Source organism: Ahaetulla prasina, chromosome 1 (genome assembly GCF_028640845.1).
Source record: "Ahaetulla prasina isolate Xishuangbanna chromosome 1, ASM2864084v1, whole genome shotgun sequence".
Classification (NCBI taxonomy): Eukaryota; Metazoa; Chordata; class Lepidosauria; order Squamata; family Colubridae; genus Ahaetulla; species Ahaetulla prasina.
Window position 1 is genome coordinate 14,748,778 of NC_080539.1, and position 13,217 is coordinate 14,761,994.

The 13,217-nt window shown below is 45.2% G+C and overlaps 1 protein-coding gene across 1 annotated transcript in view; it reads right to left on the bottom strand.

Moving 5' to 3' along the window:
* Positions 1-10,414: 10,414 nt before the first annotated feature.
* Positions 10,415-13,217, bottom strand: part of CLUH (clustered mitochondria homolog) — a 120,151-nt gene continuing 117,348 nt past the window's right edge. The window contains exon 26 of the mRNA XM_058164267.1: positions 10,415-12,079. Within this exon, the coding sequence (XP_058020250.1) occupies positions 11,932-12,079 (148 nt within the window). The 3' untranslated portion in view covers positions 10,415-11,931. The remainder of the gene's footprint in view (positions 12,080-13,217) is intronic.

Below are 13,217 nucleotides of genomic sequence, written 5' to 3' on the forward strand. Positions count from 1 at the left end.
TATTTATTTATTTATTTATTTATTTATTTATTTATTTATTTATTTATTTATTTATTTATTTATTTATTTATTTATTTATTTATTTATTTATTTATTTATTTATTTCGATTTTTATACCGCCCTTCTCCCGGAGGACACAGGGCGGTGTACAGCCAAGTAAAATTCAATATATAAACATTAAAAGAAGTTAAAAGAAATATTATAATGTGGCGAAATTTTAAAACCATTTAAAATCTTAAAACATAAATACCCCAATAAAATTTCAATCCAGTCCGCTTGAATAAATAGGTGCGTTTTCAGCTCACGCGAAAGGTCCGAAGATCAGGCAATTGGCGTAAACCGGGGAAGTTCATTCCAGGCGTAGGAGCTCCAACAGAAGGCCCTTCCTGGGGGCCGCCAGCCGACATTGCTTGGCGGACGGCACCCTGAGAAGGCCCTCTCTGTGTGTCTGGTCGGTGGGAGGCACAAGGTAACAGCAGGCGGTCCCGTAAGTACCCGGGTCCTAAGCCATGGAGCGCTTTAAAGGTGGTAACCAAAATCTTGAAGCGCACCCGAAAGACCACAGGAAGCCAGTGCAAGCTGCGCAGGATTGGTGTTACATGGGAGTAACAAGTTGCCCCCACTATTACCCGAGCAGCTGCATTCTGGACTAGCTGCAGCCTCCGGGTGCACTTCAAGGGCAGCCCCATGTAGAGAGCATTGCAATAGTCCAATAGTCCAAGCGGGAAGTGACAAGGGCATGAGTGACCGTGCATAAAGCATCCCGGTCAAGAAAGGGGCGCAACTGGCGCACCAAGCGCACTTGGTGGAAGGCCCTCTTGGAGACGGCCGCCAAACGACGGCCGCCAAACGACAGTCGCCCATCCAAGAGGACACCCAAGTTGCGCACCCTCTCCGTTAGCTAATAACCGCCCCACAGCCAGCTGCGGCTGCAGCTGACTGTACCGGGGTGCCGGCATCCACAGCCACTCCGTCTTGGAGGGATTGAGCTTGAGTCTGTTTCTCCCCATCCACACCCGTACAGCTTCCAGACACCGGGACAGCACTTCGACAGCTTCGTTGGGGTGGTTCGGGGTGGAAAAGTACAGCTGAGTATCATCAGCGTACAGATGATAACTCGCTTTGTATTTATATACAAAGTCAACTTATTGCCCCCCCAACAATCTGGGTCCTCATTTTACCTACCTTATAAAGGATGGAAGGCTGAGTCAACCTTGGGCCTGGTGGGACTTGAACCTGCAGTAATTGCAAGCAGCTGTGTTAATAACAGACTGTCTTAGCAGTCTGAGCCACCAGAGGTCCCGCAAGAATGGGGAGTGAATGGGGATTTTGCAGTATCCTTCCCCCGGAGTGGGATGGGAATGGAGATTTTGCAGTATCCTTTCCCTGCCATGCCCACTAAGCCACACCCACCAAGCCACAACATGTCCACAGAACTGGTAGTAAAAAAAAATTGGATTTCACTACTGCCCCAGATGAAGAGTTGGTTTACCAGGGGTCTCCAACCTTAGCAACTTTAAGACTTGTGGACTGCAGGCAGCTGTGTGTTAATAACAGGCTGCATTAGCCTGGTGAGCCACTTCCCAGCCCCATCTGGGCTGCTGAAATTTGATTCTTCTGCACAAAGAGGCCTTTGGAGAAGATGATAGTGGTGATCCTCATCATTATCCCACCATTATATAATGATCCTGCCTGAGCAGCGTGGTGGCCTAGTGGTGAAAATGCTGCCCTTCCAACTTGGAAGGTTGAGAGTTCAATCCTAGGCAGCGACGGGTGTTTCTCTAGCAGGGTGCAGAGAGAAAATATCTGCTGTGAGCTCCATGTAGGCGTCAGGAAGGGTGTCCGGCCAGTAAATGCTCAGCTCCATTCAGTCGCTTGACTCCACCCTTAAGCAAGGGATTATAGGGTCATAAAAATAAATACGATTCTGCCTCCTATTTTCCTTAACAACGACCCCCGTTAGATGGGTCGGGCTGAGAGAGGGACACAACCAACTTTCATTCCCGAGGGAGAACTACAGGTCACAGTCTCCCAGTTTATAGTCCAGCACCTTCACCACTATACTAAACTGCCTTTGAAATATGCATAAATTGCCCCTTAAGCCTCCAGAAATGCTAAGAGCTTTACAGGTAGTCCTTGCTTAACGATTGGTTGTTTCACAACCACAGTTGCACCACCACAGGACACAGGTGCTCCATGGCCTGTAAAGCCCACTGCAGCTGTTGTAAGTGAGACCACTCGAGGTCATGTATCTATATGTCAGACTCGGGTAGGTCAGTTTTAGAACCGGTTGGGACATTCTGTAATCGGTCATGGCTTTTTGTGATCAGCGTGACTGCAATTTGCAATGATTTTTGCTGGTTTCTGTCAAAAAGATGCCAATTCAAATGAATGGATTCACTTACCAAAACAGGCCGGAAAGTTACTTAGTCACAGGTATCTCAGATTGACCAAAATGACATAACAACCATAATTCCAGGCTCAATTGCAGTCGTAAATTGAGGACTACCAGTAATCATAGCTCTGATGTCACTGGATATATTCCCTGTAGCAGGAATCGAAGGGACATAATGATTAAATGGCTGGGCCAGGAACATTTCAACACTTGTGTTTCGTGAAATATAGGGTGAGGTACGAGCTTCTGTGCTAGTTAACACCGTATTTATATTTACGTCAAGTTTACCTTCAGCTGCGGGAGTTACCTGGGTGATTTTGGCTTAGTCACTGTCCCTGCACAAGAGGTAGGAAGGTTGTAGGGCGGGAGGGATTGGGAAGCTGCCTTTTGCTCTTGGGCCAAAAAAAAAAAAAAAGCAACTTTAGCAATCTAATCAATTATAAATAAATGGTTTTTCTCTAGTAATAGTTGCTCCCTCCGGGGTTCCCACTACCACCAGGTTAGAGTTGAAACTGCAAAGAGAGGCCTGCATTTCTCTGTTAAATAATCAAATGGCTATAGCAACACCAAGTTCCACACTAGAGCTGAGGAAAAACAATATGGATGGGAAAGGGGCTTAGAAAACGGTCTCCTTGGAGGTTGAGCAGTAGACTTTGGTTTTACCAGGTTTTTCACTGCAGGGAGCCACCGACGGATCCTTTCAAAGTAAAACTCGAACCGGCCATCTGGCCAGCGCTGAGATGTAACAGACTCCATTTGAGAGAATGAGAGAGAGATCCTCGCTGAGAGAGATGTACGGATGTTGTATATGTGAGAGATTGACAAGCAGTTGCCTCCAGGCCCTGATTATGTAATCTCTCTTCAAGTTTGTCAGACTTAACAAAAACTTCCAGCAACACAAACCACAAGAAATGATCTATGCTAAATAGATCATTTAGCATAGATCAAGTTGCATAAATAGAATACAGGTTCTGAATACAACCTGTATTCAGAAATTGAAAGCGACTATATACTAATACCAGGTAAACAACTACCTAATAAAATGTAGTTTACAGGTGAAACACTTTCTCCAGAGGTCCTCCAGGAAAGATCTTGATGTTTTGGAAGGATATCCCCAAGGGGACCACAGAAGGAAGCGATTTTAGAGCAGGCATGGAAAAAACTCAGAATCGGAAAAAATGGTTCTAGATTCAGGGCTGGTGTCATCTCGCAAAATGAAAAGAGACTTGCGCACAGCTTCTGGGAGGAATTCCTTGGACAAAGCTGGAGGAAGCAATCCCGAGAGCCCCAGGCCATTGATGGGTTTTTAAGAGAAAACTTAACACCTTGAATTGCACCCAGAGTTTAATGAGAATAAGTATATCCTGCAGGATGGATGCAATAATTGAAGTAGGTCGGCGAGGATGGCTGCATTTCAAGATGAGTTGTAAGGTCCAAGTGAATGTCAAAAAGGGCCCCATGGAAATCGTATGCCAGAATTCTGTGGGGTTGATCAAGGTATAATCTTCCTGCTCCAGGAAGGGCTGCAATTGGTGTAACTGCTGAAGCTGGGTGAAAAATGCTTTTGACCATAATTTTACACTGTCCAGGTGTAGCAAGAGACTTGGAGAGCTCAATGTTGCTCCCCTTAGAGGCAGTGCCTGCTCAGTCAATGGGTCCTGCCCTGCAGATATCCCAGGCCAGTAAATCTTAGGTGGACCAGAGCAACAAGCCCAGATGCAACACAGATTACGATACAAGCGTAGAGAATGAGCATTTACCTGGCCCGTGGTTGCTACACAGTGAATGGTTTACCTTCAGAAGTGGGTGCTCCCATCACTGGAGGTTTTTGTAAGGAGATTGGACAGCCGTTTGTCCAGAACGGTATGGGGTCCTCTGCTCGAGCAAGGGGTTGGACTAGATCAGTGGTCACCAACTGGTGGTCCACGAGAAAATTTTGGTGGTCCAGAGAAAAATTATTTGCATTTTTTAAATTGCACTAAATCAGGGGTCCTCAAACTACGCCCCCTGGGACAGATACGTGCAATTAACATTTATGTTGCTGCAGAGCCTCTCACTTCGGGGTCTTTTTGTGCGGGTCGGAGGGGGCCAGAAATTCCGACTTGGGGTCTGCTTCACCCTCCTGGTGCAGGGCTTTGAGCGAAGGCTGGAGGGAAGCACCGCTGATGGCAAAGAGCCAGAGGGCCTTGTTCCAGTGGGACAGCATCATGGCCTGGAACTGGCTGACCATCTCAGCCCACTGAGCCTCCAGGCGCCAGTACCTGGCCTTGCACTCCTGCAGGTCTTCCCTCTGCTTGGAAAGCTTATGCTCCTAGTCCTAAGTGAGGTGCTTCTGCTGAGTCTCCTTCTCGGTCAGATCCAATTTGAACTGAGCTGTTTTGCCAACTCTTTCTCTTAGCTCCAACAACTGCTTCCTGTTGGGGCCCTAAGGAGTCCGCGGGTGGGGTGGGAGGCAAGGAGTGGCTGGGAGGGGAGGGGTGAGAGAGGCACCCCTCGACATGAGTGACATCCAGTTGGCCACACCCATCCAGTCACATGACCACCTAGCCACGCCCACCCCTCACCATGAGTGACATCCAGTTGGCCACACCCACCCTATCACATGACCACCTAGCCACGCCCACCCGGCCGGGGTTTAGGCAGATCATATCAGTGGTCCGCGGGATTTAAAATTATGGATTTAGTGGTCTCTGAGGTCTAAAAGGTTGGTGACCCCTGGACTAGATCATCTCCAAGATCCCTTTCACCTCTTGTTATTCTGATACGGAGGTTATGAACTCCATGGTTTTCTGATATATGATCCCAACACATGGAGTTAAACCATTCAATACCAGAAGGCATGCAACTCTCAAGGCAAGTCTGAACGTCAGATTTAAGTTGTGCAAATCCATGTGTTCACCACTAGCACAGATGGCTACAAGGGTTTGTTCCAGGGCTTAGATCACAAAGAGAAGCCACACTTGTGGCTTGATGAATCTGCTAGGCAGGACTGGGCATGTTGGATGAATTGCACAGGCGTCTATTATCTGGATGTGAAACAGAGATCCGTGCCTGCAAGGTTAATGGTTAGCAGGAATAAATGGGATTCATTTTAAATCCAGCGGAAAGCCTCAGAGCAGCGATTTGACCTAAATTAAACTAACCCAAATGAATTATGGTGTTAATTGGAGCAGACACCATTTAATTAACCTAATTAGTATCGATTCTCCCATATAGTCTCCTCCAATAAATTGGTTTTTCCTAGACACACTATCTTTGCCTTAATTTTCTACATCAGGAAATAGTAACTTTTGATTACCACCAGTTTTATAAATAAGGTGAATCTCATTTTGGAATAATCATTTCTGAAAAAAACATTAGGCTGTGCAGCGTAGACAGCATGGTGCATGTATCTCTCTTGAAACTGTTGGCTTTCCTTCCCCTCTCTCGCCCCCCCACCCCTGCCCCCAGAATAATAAGCAAAGAACACTTGGGACTGACTGGCTCTTACAGGTTGTCCTCATTTTACAACCAGTGGTAGGATTCAGCCAGTTCACACCACTTCGGGAGAACCAGTTGTTAACTTTCAGTTGATAACTTTCTGAGCAGTTTGACAAACTGGTTGTTGGAAGAAATCATTTCGGGCAGAGAACTGCTTGTTAAACTACTTGAATCCTACCACTGCGTAAAAGTAAAGGTTCCCCTTGCACATATCTGCTAGTCGTTCCTGACTCTAAGAGGCGGTGCTCCAGAGGTGGGTTTCAGCAGGTTCTGACCAGTTCTGGAGAACCGGTAGCAGAAATTTTGAGTAATTCGGAGAACAGGTAGTAAAAATTCTGATTGGCCCCGCCCCCATCTATTCTCTGCCTCCCAAGTCCCAGCTGATCGGGAGAAAATGGGGATTTTGCAGTAACCTTCCCCTGGATTGGGGTGGGAATGGAGATTTTGCAGTATCCTTTCCCTGCCATGCCCATCAAGTTATGCCTGCCAAGCCACACCCACAGAACCGGTAGTAAAAAAATTTGAAACCCACCACTGTTTACAACCAGTTTTTCCGCCACTTTTCAAAAGTACAACCAACTAGAAAAATAGGGCTTGCAGCCTGGATTCAAAGTTCTGACGGTTGGACCCACTTTACAGTCAATGACTGAAATTTGGGCGCTCGGCAACGTGGCCACAATTCAGCCATTTGCAGTAGTCTAAGGTCACACCTCTGCATTTTATAAAGGCTATTTCTGGCTTCGGTGCGCCCATAACAAAGCATTGGTTTTCTGAACAAAAAAGGTAAAATTAGATCAGTCATGTCACTGACCTGTTTTACAACTGTTATGACATAATGGGCAGACCTCCATTATGATCATATGTCGAGGGCTACCCACACTAGTGCAACAAAGCCATTTAAACGCCTATATTCTTCGAGAGGAGCTTTTTTGTGTTATTTAACGGCCTCTATACAAAAGTTCTGATATTCAGATCCAGTGAACTGAAGTAGATGCTTCTAGCTGTAACTGCGTATTGGAAAAGGTTGACTCTAATCAAAGAAATAAAATATGGCATGACAGCTGCAGTCCTAGTGAAGGCAAATCCTATTAGATTTGACTCCTCCATCATTTGAAATCCTAAATTTGTGGGGGGGAGGATGTAAACCAGGGGTGAAATCTAAAAATTTTCCCTACTGGTTCTGTGGGCGTGGCTTAATTGGTGGGTGTGGCTTGGTGGTCAGGTGACTGAATGGGCATGCTCAATAATAATAAATAATAAAAATAATAAAGTATACAAAACTTGGGAGGCACCGGTCTAACTTCTTTAAAAATAGAGGCCCTGGTCTACCAATTGCGTTTTACTGAGAGGCACCGGTCTATCTTCTTTAAAAATAGAGGCTTCAGTCTACCAATTGCGTTTAACTGAGAGGCCCCAGTCTACCAAGTGCCTTTTTTTCGGCAGGCACCGGTCTACCTTCTTTAAAAATAGAGGCACTGGTCTACTAGCTGCCTACAGCGCTGATCAGCTGTAGTGCGGCCCTTTGAAGTGCTGCGGCAGTCATTTAAGACCATTTGCAGCTATATCACCACCGAGAGCTTCAAGGACAGAGAAGAGGAACAGCGAGGCGTGGCAGTGGGGGGGGGCAGGGATTTTTGCTACCGGTTCTCCGAACTACCTGTTCCCATCGCTACCGGATCGTGCGATCCGGTCTGAACCGAGAGCATTTCATCCCTGGTTGTAAACTCCAAACTCATGATTGGCACTTAATGGAACTTGCAAATGGAATCAAATACTTTATTTATTCCTCTGTTCTGGAAGAAAAAAGCTGCAATAACACTTAGACTTATATACCGCTTCATAGTGCTTTACAAGCCCTCTTTAAGTGGTTTAGTCAGCATCTTGCCCCCAACAATCTGGGTGATCCTTTTACCCGATCTTAAGAAGGATGGAAGGCCGAGTCCACCTTGAGGCCTGTCAGGATCGAACTGCTGGCAGTTGACAGTCAGTCTGCAATGCTACTGCATTCTAACTACTGCATCGCCAACAAATGCCATGTTGTTAGCCAGGTTGCAATCGTGTGGAAAGTAAAACCAGCCAATATGGAAAATATTGCTAGAAAGGCCTCCACCAGCACCCCAATATTAAAGATGGATCCAAATGTTCCTGAAGAAAAGTGCACTTTCCCCCTTCAATCAAATGCTCCTGAAAATTCTTCAGGTGAAATGAGCAAATTGGCCATCTCAGACTATTTTATGATCCTCAAATGTATTTGCCACCAATCTTGTAGTTTGGAGTCACTTTTGAGCAGACTGTTTCCGGATCTTCCACAGAATATAGGATGGTACATACAGGAGTGGACAAAATCGTGGAAACCTTTTGGGAAAAGTGTATTTTTGAGGTTTGATGGCTAATAACACCATTTTTGGGGAGGGTTTCAAGATAATCATATTCCACTGCTGGAATGGCCACGGAATAGCCCAGATCTTAACCCAATTGAAAATCTATGGAGCCGACTGAAGAAATTTGTTAATCAGAAGCCACCCAGCAATAAAATCCAGTTAAAAGAAGCAATTATTCGATCTTGGTTTCACGTTATAACAGCTGCAGAACTAAAAGACTTGGTTCATTCCATGGGAAGACATTGTAAGGCCATAATTCATGCTAAAGGTTACCCAACTAAGTATAATTTTTGTGTATCTCGTTTTTTTTATGATGATAATTTTTGTGTATCTCGTTTTTTCTACGCGTTTCATTTTTCTTCTTTATATTGTAACTGCTATTCCAATAGCAAATCCTTCATAAAAGTTATTGCAGTACATTCTTGATTAAATTATCTTTCCATTGATATATAATTTTATGGTACTACTCCCCCCAAAAGTGGTGTTATTAGCTAGTTTTACAAAAATACACTTTTCCCAAAAGGTTTGCACAATTTTGGCCGCTACTGTAGGCTGGAAAGCCAAATTCCCTCCCACCAGTAAATAACATTGGAAAATGAGGTGCATTAGGAGAGTGCAAAACAGAAGTTTGACCATCTCTCTACTACTTTTCAGTTCATTTCAGAAAGCCCTGAAAAATCTTAATTCACTGCCACATTGAGTGGATTCTGCTTTAAACAGAATGGACAACTGAGGATTACAGGAAGTCTTTGATTTACAAGTTCTTTTAGTGACTGTTCAAAAATCACAGTGGTACTGAAACAAGTGATTTATGACCATTTTTCACACCACCATTAGTCATCTGATCAAAATTGAGTTGCTTGGCAACTAACATTTATGACAGCTGCAGCATCTAGGCAAACATCTGACAAGTTAAGTCAATGAAGCCAAATTCACTTACCTGTGTTACTTAACTGCAGTGTTTCACTTAACAACTGTGGCATGGTTGTAAAATGGGGCAAAATTCACTTAACAGTCTCACTTAGCAACAAATTTTGGGGTCAAGTATGTTCATAAGTTGAGGACTAGCTTTATTGCGAAGGTCACTAGAAATTTAACTCTGCCAGTATCCTCAACTGCGGTCACTTGAAGATGTGTGCGCCTCATTCCGACCGAATTGTGGGCGTTGACGTCCTACACATCCTCAAGTAGCCATGGTTCAGAAGTGCTGGATTATGGCATCGTCTAAACCAGGGGTCTCCAACCTTGGCTACTTTAAGACTTGTGGACTTCAACTCCCAGAACTCTGGCAGTTGAAGTCCATAAGTCTTAAAGTGACCAAGGTTGGAGACCCCTGGTCTAAACGATTTTCTTATTGAACTTTGGGGCAGGTGAGACACCTTTTGCGGCCTAATATGTCAACAAGGTAAATGTGGAGTTTGATAACTCTGAACAGCATCATTTTACCTGTCCACAACAAAGCATTTGTAGTGTAGGCAAAGATGGACCCTGGCAGAAGTGCCCCATTTCTTCTGTTCCCCTAGAACAGGGGTTGGCAACCTTAAACACTCAAAGGTCCTAATTGGAAGCCCCCGTTCAATTCTGGAGCTGACCAGCAGTCTGGTTCCCCCATCACAGTCTCCTCCTAGCGCAGTGTTCTTTTTCCTCTGCCGACCAGAAGTCCGGTTCCCCCATCATAGAGTCTCCTCCTAGCGCGGTGTCCTTTTTCCTCTACCTGCCCTAACCGAAAGCCCTATCAATGGTGGAGCCGACCAGCAACAGGGAGCCGCAGCAAAGGGATGAAAGAGCCACATGGGGCTTCACAGGGCCCTAGAACAGGGGTGTCAAACTCGTGGTCCATGGGCCAGATGCGTCGCATGCTTGCAACACCCATCAATTTTAGTGAAGTGGGGGGGAAGTCACGATACAGCACATGACGACAACGTGACGGCGTGAGTTTGATACCCCGCTCCGGAAAAAAACCCCAAAAGGACCCACAGTGGGGAGAGGTCTCCATCTTCACCACTGGTGGGCGCTTTTTTGGAAAGCAGGATTGGCCCCAAGGCAAAGCTACGAGAAGAGCGATAGCCTGGCCCCCTCTCAAAACACATGCCGGTCCTGGTGAAAATATGTGGCTTCGCAGAGAGAGAAGAGAAATGAAAGCAGATACAGCATTAGATTCATGATTCTTGGTTTTTAATACATTCACAGATAAACCTTAGAAATAAAAAGAGACATTGATTGATTTGATTCTAGTGCTGGGGCAATTGTTGTTGTTTTTCCTCCACGGATGGTATTGCATGTGTCCACTGATTCATCTCCCACCCACTCCCCATTCCCACCCTCTGTTCCAAGGATGCTCTGGGCAAGTGGGTTTCCTTTGGTGCAAACTGTCCCCCCCCCTCCTCTGGAATGGGGGCGGGGGGGGGCAGGGGGAGCACACACAGGCACTGAGGATTAGCCAAGAGGCAGGTGGCGGCGGGACAATGCGGTGATGGGGAAATTGACAGATTTCAAGGGTGGTACAAGATGAGCAGCCTTTCCCAAGCCCTGGCAGTCAGTGGCACTCTCATTCCCATCACTCTGGGCCCCAGCTTTAACCATTCACTTGCAATGCTTGGAGGGGAGGGGAGGGAGGGAGGAAGGAAGGGAAATGGACACCTTGGGTCAACCAATATTGAAAGTGGGTTTTAACATTCCGGTTCCTGTACTTTCTTTGGGACGTTTTTTCTCTTATTCCATCTTGTGTATACCCGAAGGAATTTATTTAGGCACTCTTTTTCTTTTTTTCCTGGGACGTGACAAAGTTGCAAACCAAAATAATAAAATGCTCCCTGTTTTTTGTTTGCCCTCCTTAAAATAAAGCTAAACATGGCACCTGAATGGAACACGGTGGCTTTTCTTCCTAAATGTGAACAGGTGAGGTGGGAGTGGGGGGGGAAACTTTATGTGCCACGAAAGTTTGTCTCTTCCGTACCAAATCCATTTGGGCTTTTTTTTTATTAAAAAATTGATATTCAGATAAAAATATGGCTGAATTCATATTTAATATATAATATTTATAATGTTGCAGACACCTAAACAGTGCTTAAGGGGCTGAGGCTTAAAGGCAGGAAGAAAGAAGGGGAAGAAAAAAAAAATACACTCTAAAATCAATAGTCGGTGGGGTGATGGCCAAAAAATTTTTTTTCTGCAAAGTTAAATGTCTTTTTGTTTTTTAAAGTCAACGTAAAAATGACCTGAGAAATATTATATTATCCCTCACTTGGAATTAAATCTCTTATGTACACAGTAGAAATGGATGGATGATACACTCACTCACTCACACACATACACGCAACGGAGATCTCCTGCCCTTCTTCTTCCTCTCTCGCCACCTCGATGCGGCATCCTTGGTCTACGTCTAGTCGGGCCGTTTTGGGCACAGAGCTTTTGCTGTTCCAGGCCACCTGAGATGCCTGCGGGTGGTAGTTTATCGACAGGTAGACCTCACTTCTCAAAATTTTGTTCTTTTGCGTTGTATAATTCATTGTACCAGTGCAAATCAAACACAAAACAAAACAAAACGAGGAAAAAAAATATATCCCTCCCCAGAAACAAACAACATTGCCAAAATTGTCCCAGGGTGAGGCTTGAACCATCTGGGGCAAATTCTGTGGTGAGGACCCACTGAAACTAAAAAGCTCTTTTAAAGCTCTAAGGGGTGTTCGGACGGATGGGCTGGCTTCGGTCTTCCTCTTGGGGGGGTTTCTCTTCGGTCTCTGGCTGATCACTGCTCCGGAAGGATTCTTGCAGCTGCTGCCGTCTCTGTACCTCGGCCTTAAGGCTCTCTAAATCTTTTTGGCTGTGGAAAGAGAAGCAGCAGAATAAAGAATTATCCCTTCGGTGGGAAGCTCCCATCCAGAGGCAATAAGCAGAAGGAAGAGGGATGGTTTTGGATTCGGTACACCCAAGGCTGTCTTCCTTTCATTAAAAGCAAGAATCTGAGGGGACATTTTTGGCCGGGAAGACTATCAGCCTGAGGATCCAGATTGTTGGGGGCAATTAAGTTGACTTTGTATATAATATACAAATGGATGAAGACTATTGCTTAACATATTGTAAGCCGCCCTGAGTCTTCAGAGAAGAGCAGGATATAAATTCAAATAAAAAAAAAATGCGGAAGGCCACCAGGGTCAACTTGGGCGCTGTAAGACTAGGCCTAAGCGAAGTACCTAAAGATGAAGCAAGCACATGAGCAGGACGGGCAAAAGCCAGGAAAAGATCCCTTAGGGAAAGCACTCTATTTTTCGGACTATAAGACGCACCTTAGTTTTTGGGGAGGAAAATAAGAAAAAAGTGATTGGGGGTGGATCACTTGTGAGCTCTGTGCCTTGCTTTTTTTCTCCCAGTCTCTGAAATCTCTGTTTTAGAGGCTTTTTTCAGCCTCTCAAACCTCCATTTCAGAGGCTTTTTTTCAGCCTCTCAAACCTCCATTTCAGAGGCTTTTTTCAGCCTCTGAAACATCCGTTTCAGAGATTGGGTGGGGCTATATTCATATTATAAGATGCACCCAGATTTTCACCCTCTTTTTGAGGGTAAAAAGGTGCGTCTTATACTCCGAAAAATATGGTAGTTAAGAAGGAACCACATCAGAAAATGAAGGGGAAAAAATGTAATTTGAACCAGATTAAACAAGCTGGGCCTGAGCACATGAGAAAACCCTCCCCAAGGCCCATAAATAGCTAACAGACTTGTAAGTCAACGGGGCAAGAGTAGCTGTCATTCTTGTGAATGAACAAAGCAAGGTCCTGAAAGGATAAAAGGGGTCCTGAAAGCCCACCCACTCTTTGAGTCTTCTTCGGATCCAGGCATGGCAGCTTCCTTCTCTCTGGCTAGAGCCTGCCTACCTAGTAGAGGACGTGAGTAAATGTGGAGGAGTGTATGCATGTACATGTGAGAAAGAGCAAGTTATATACATGATAAGCAATAAAGTTTTGCTA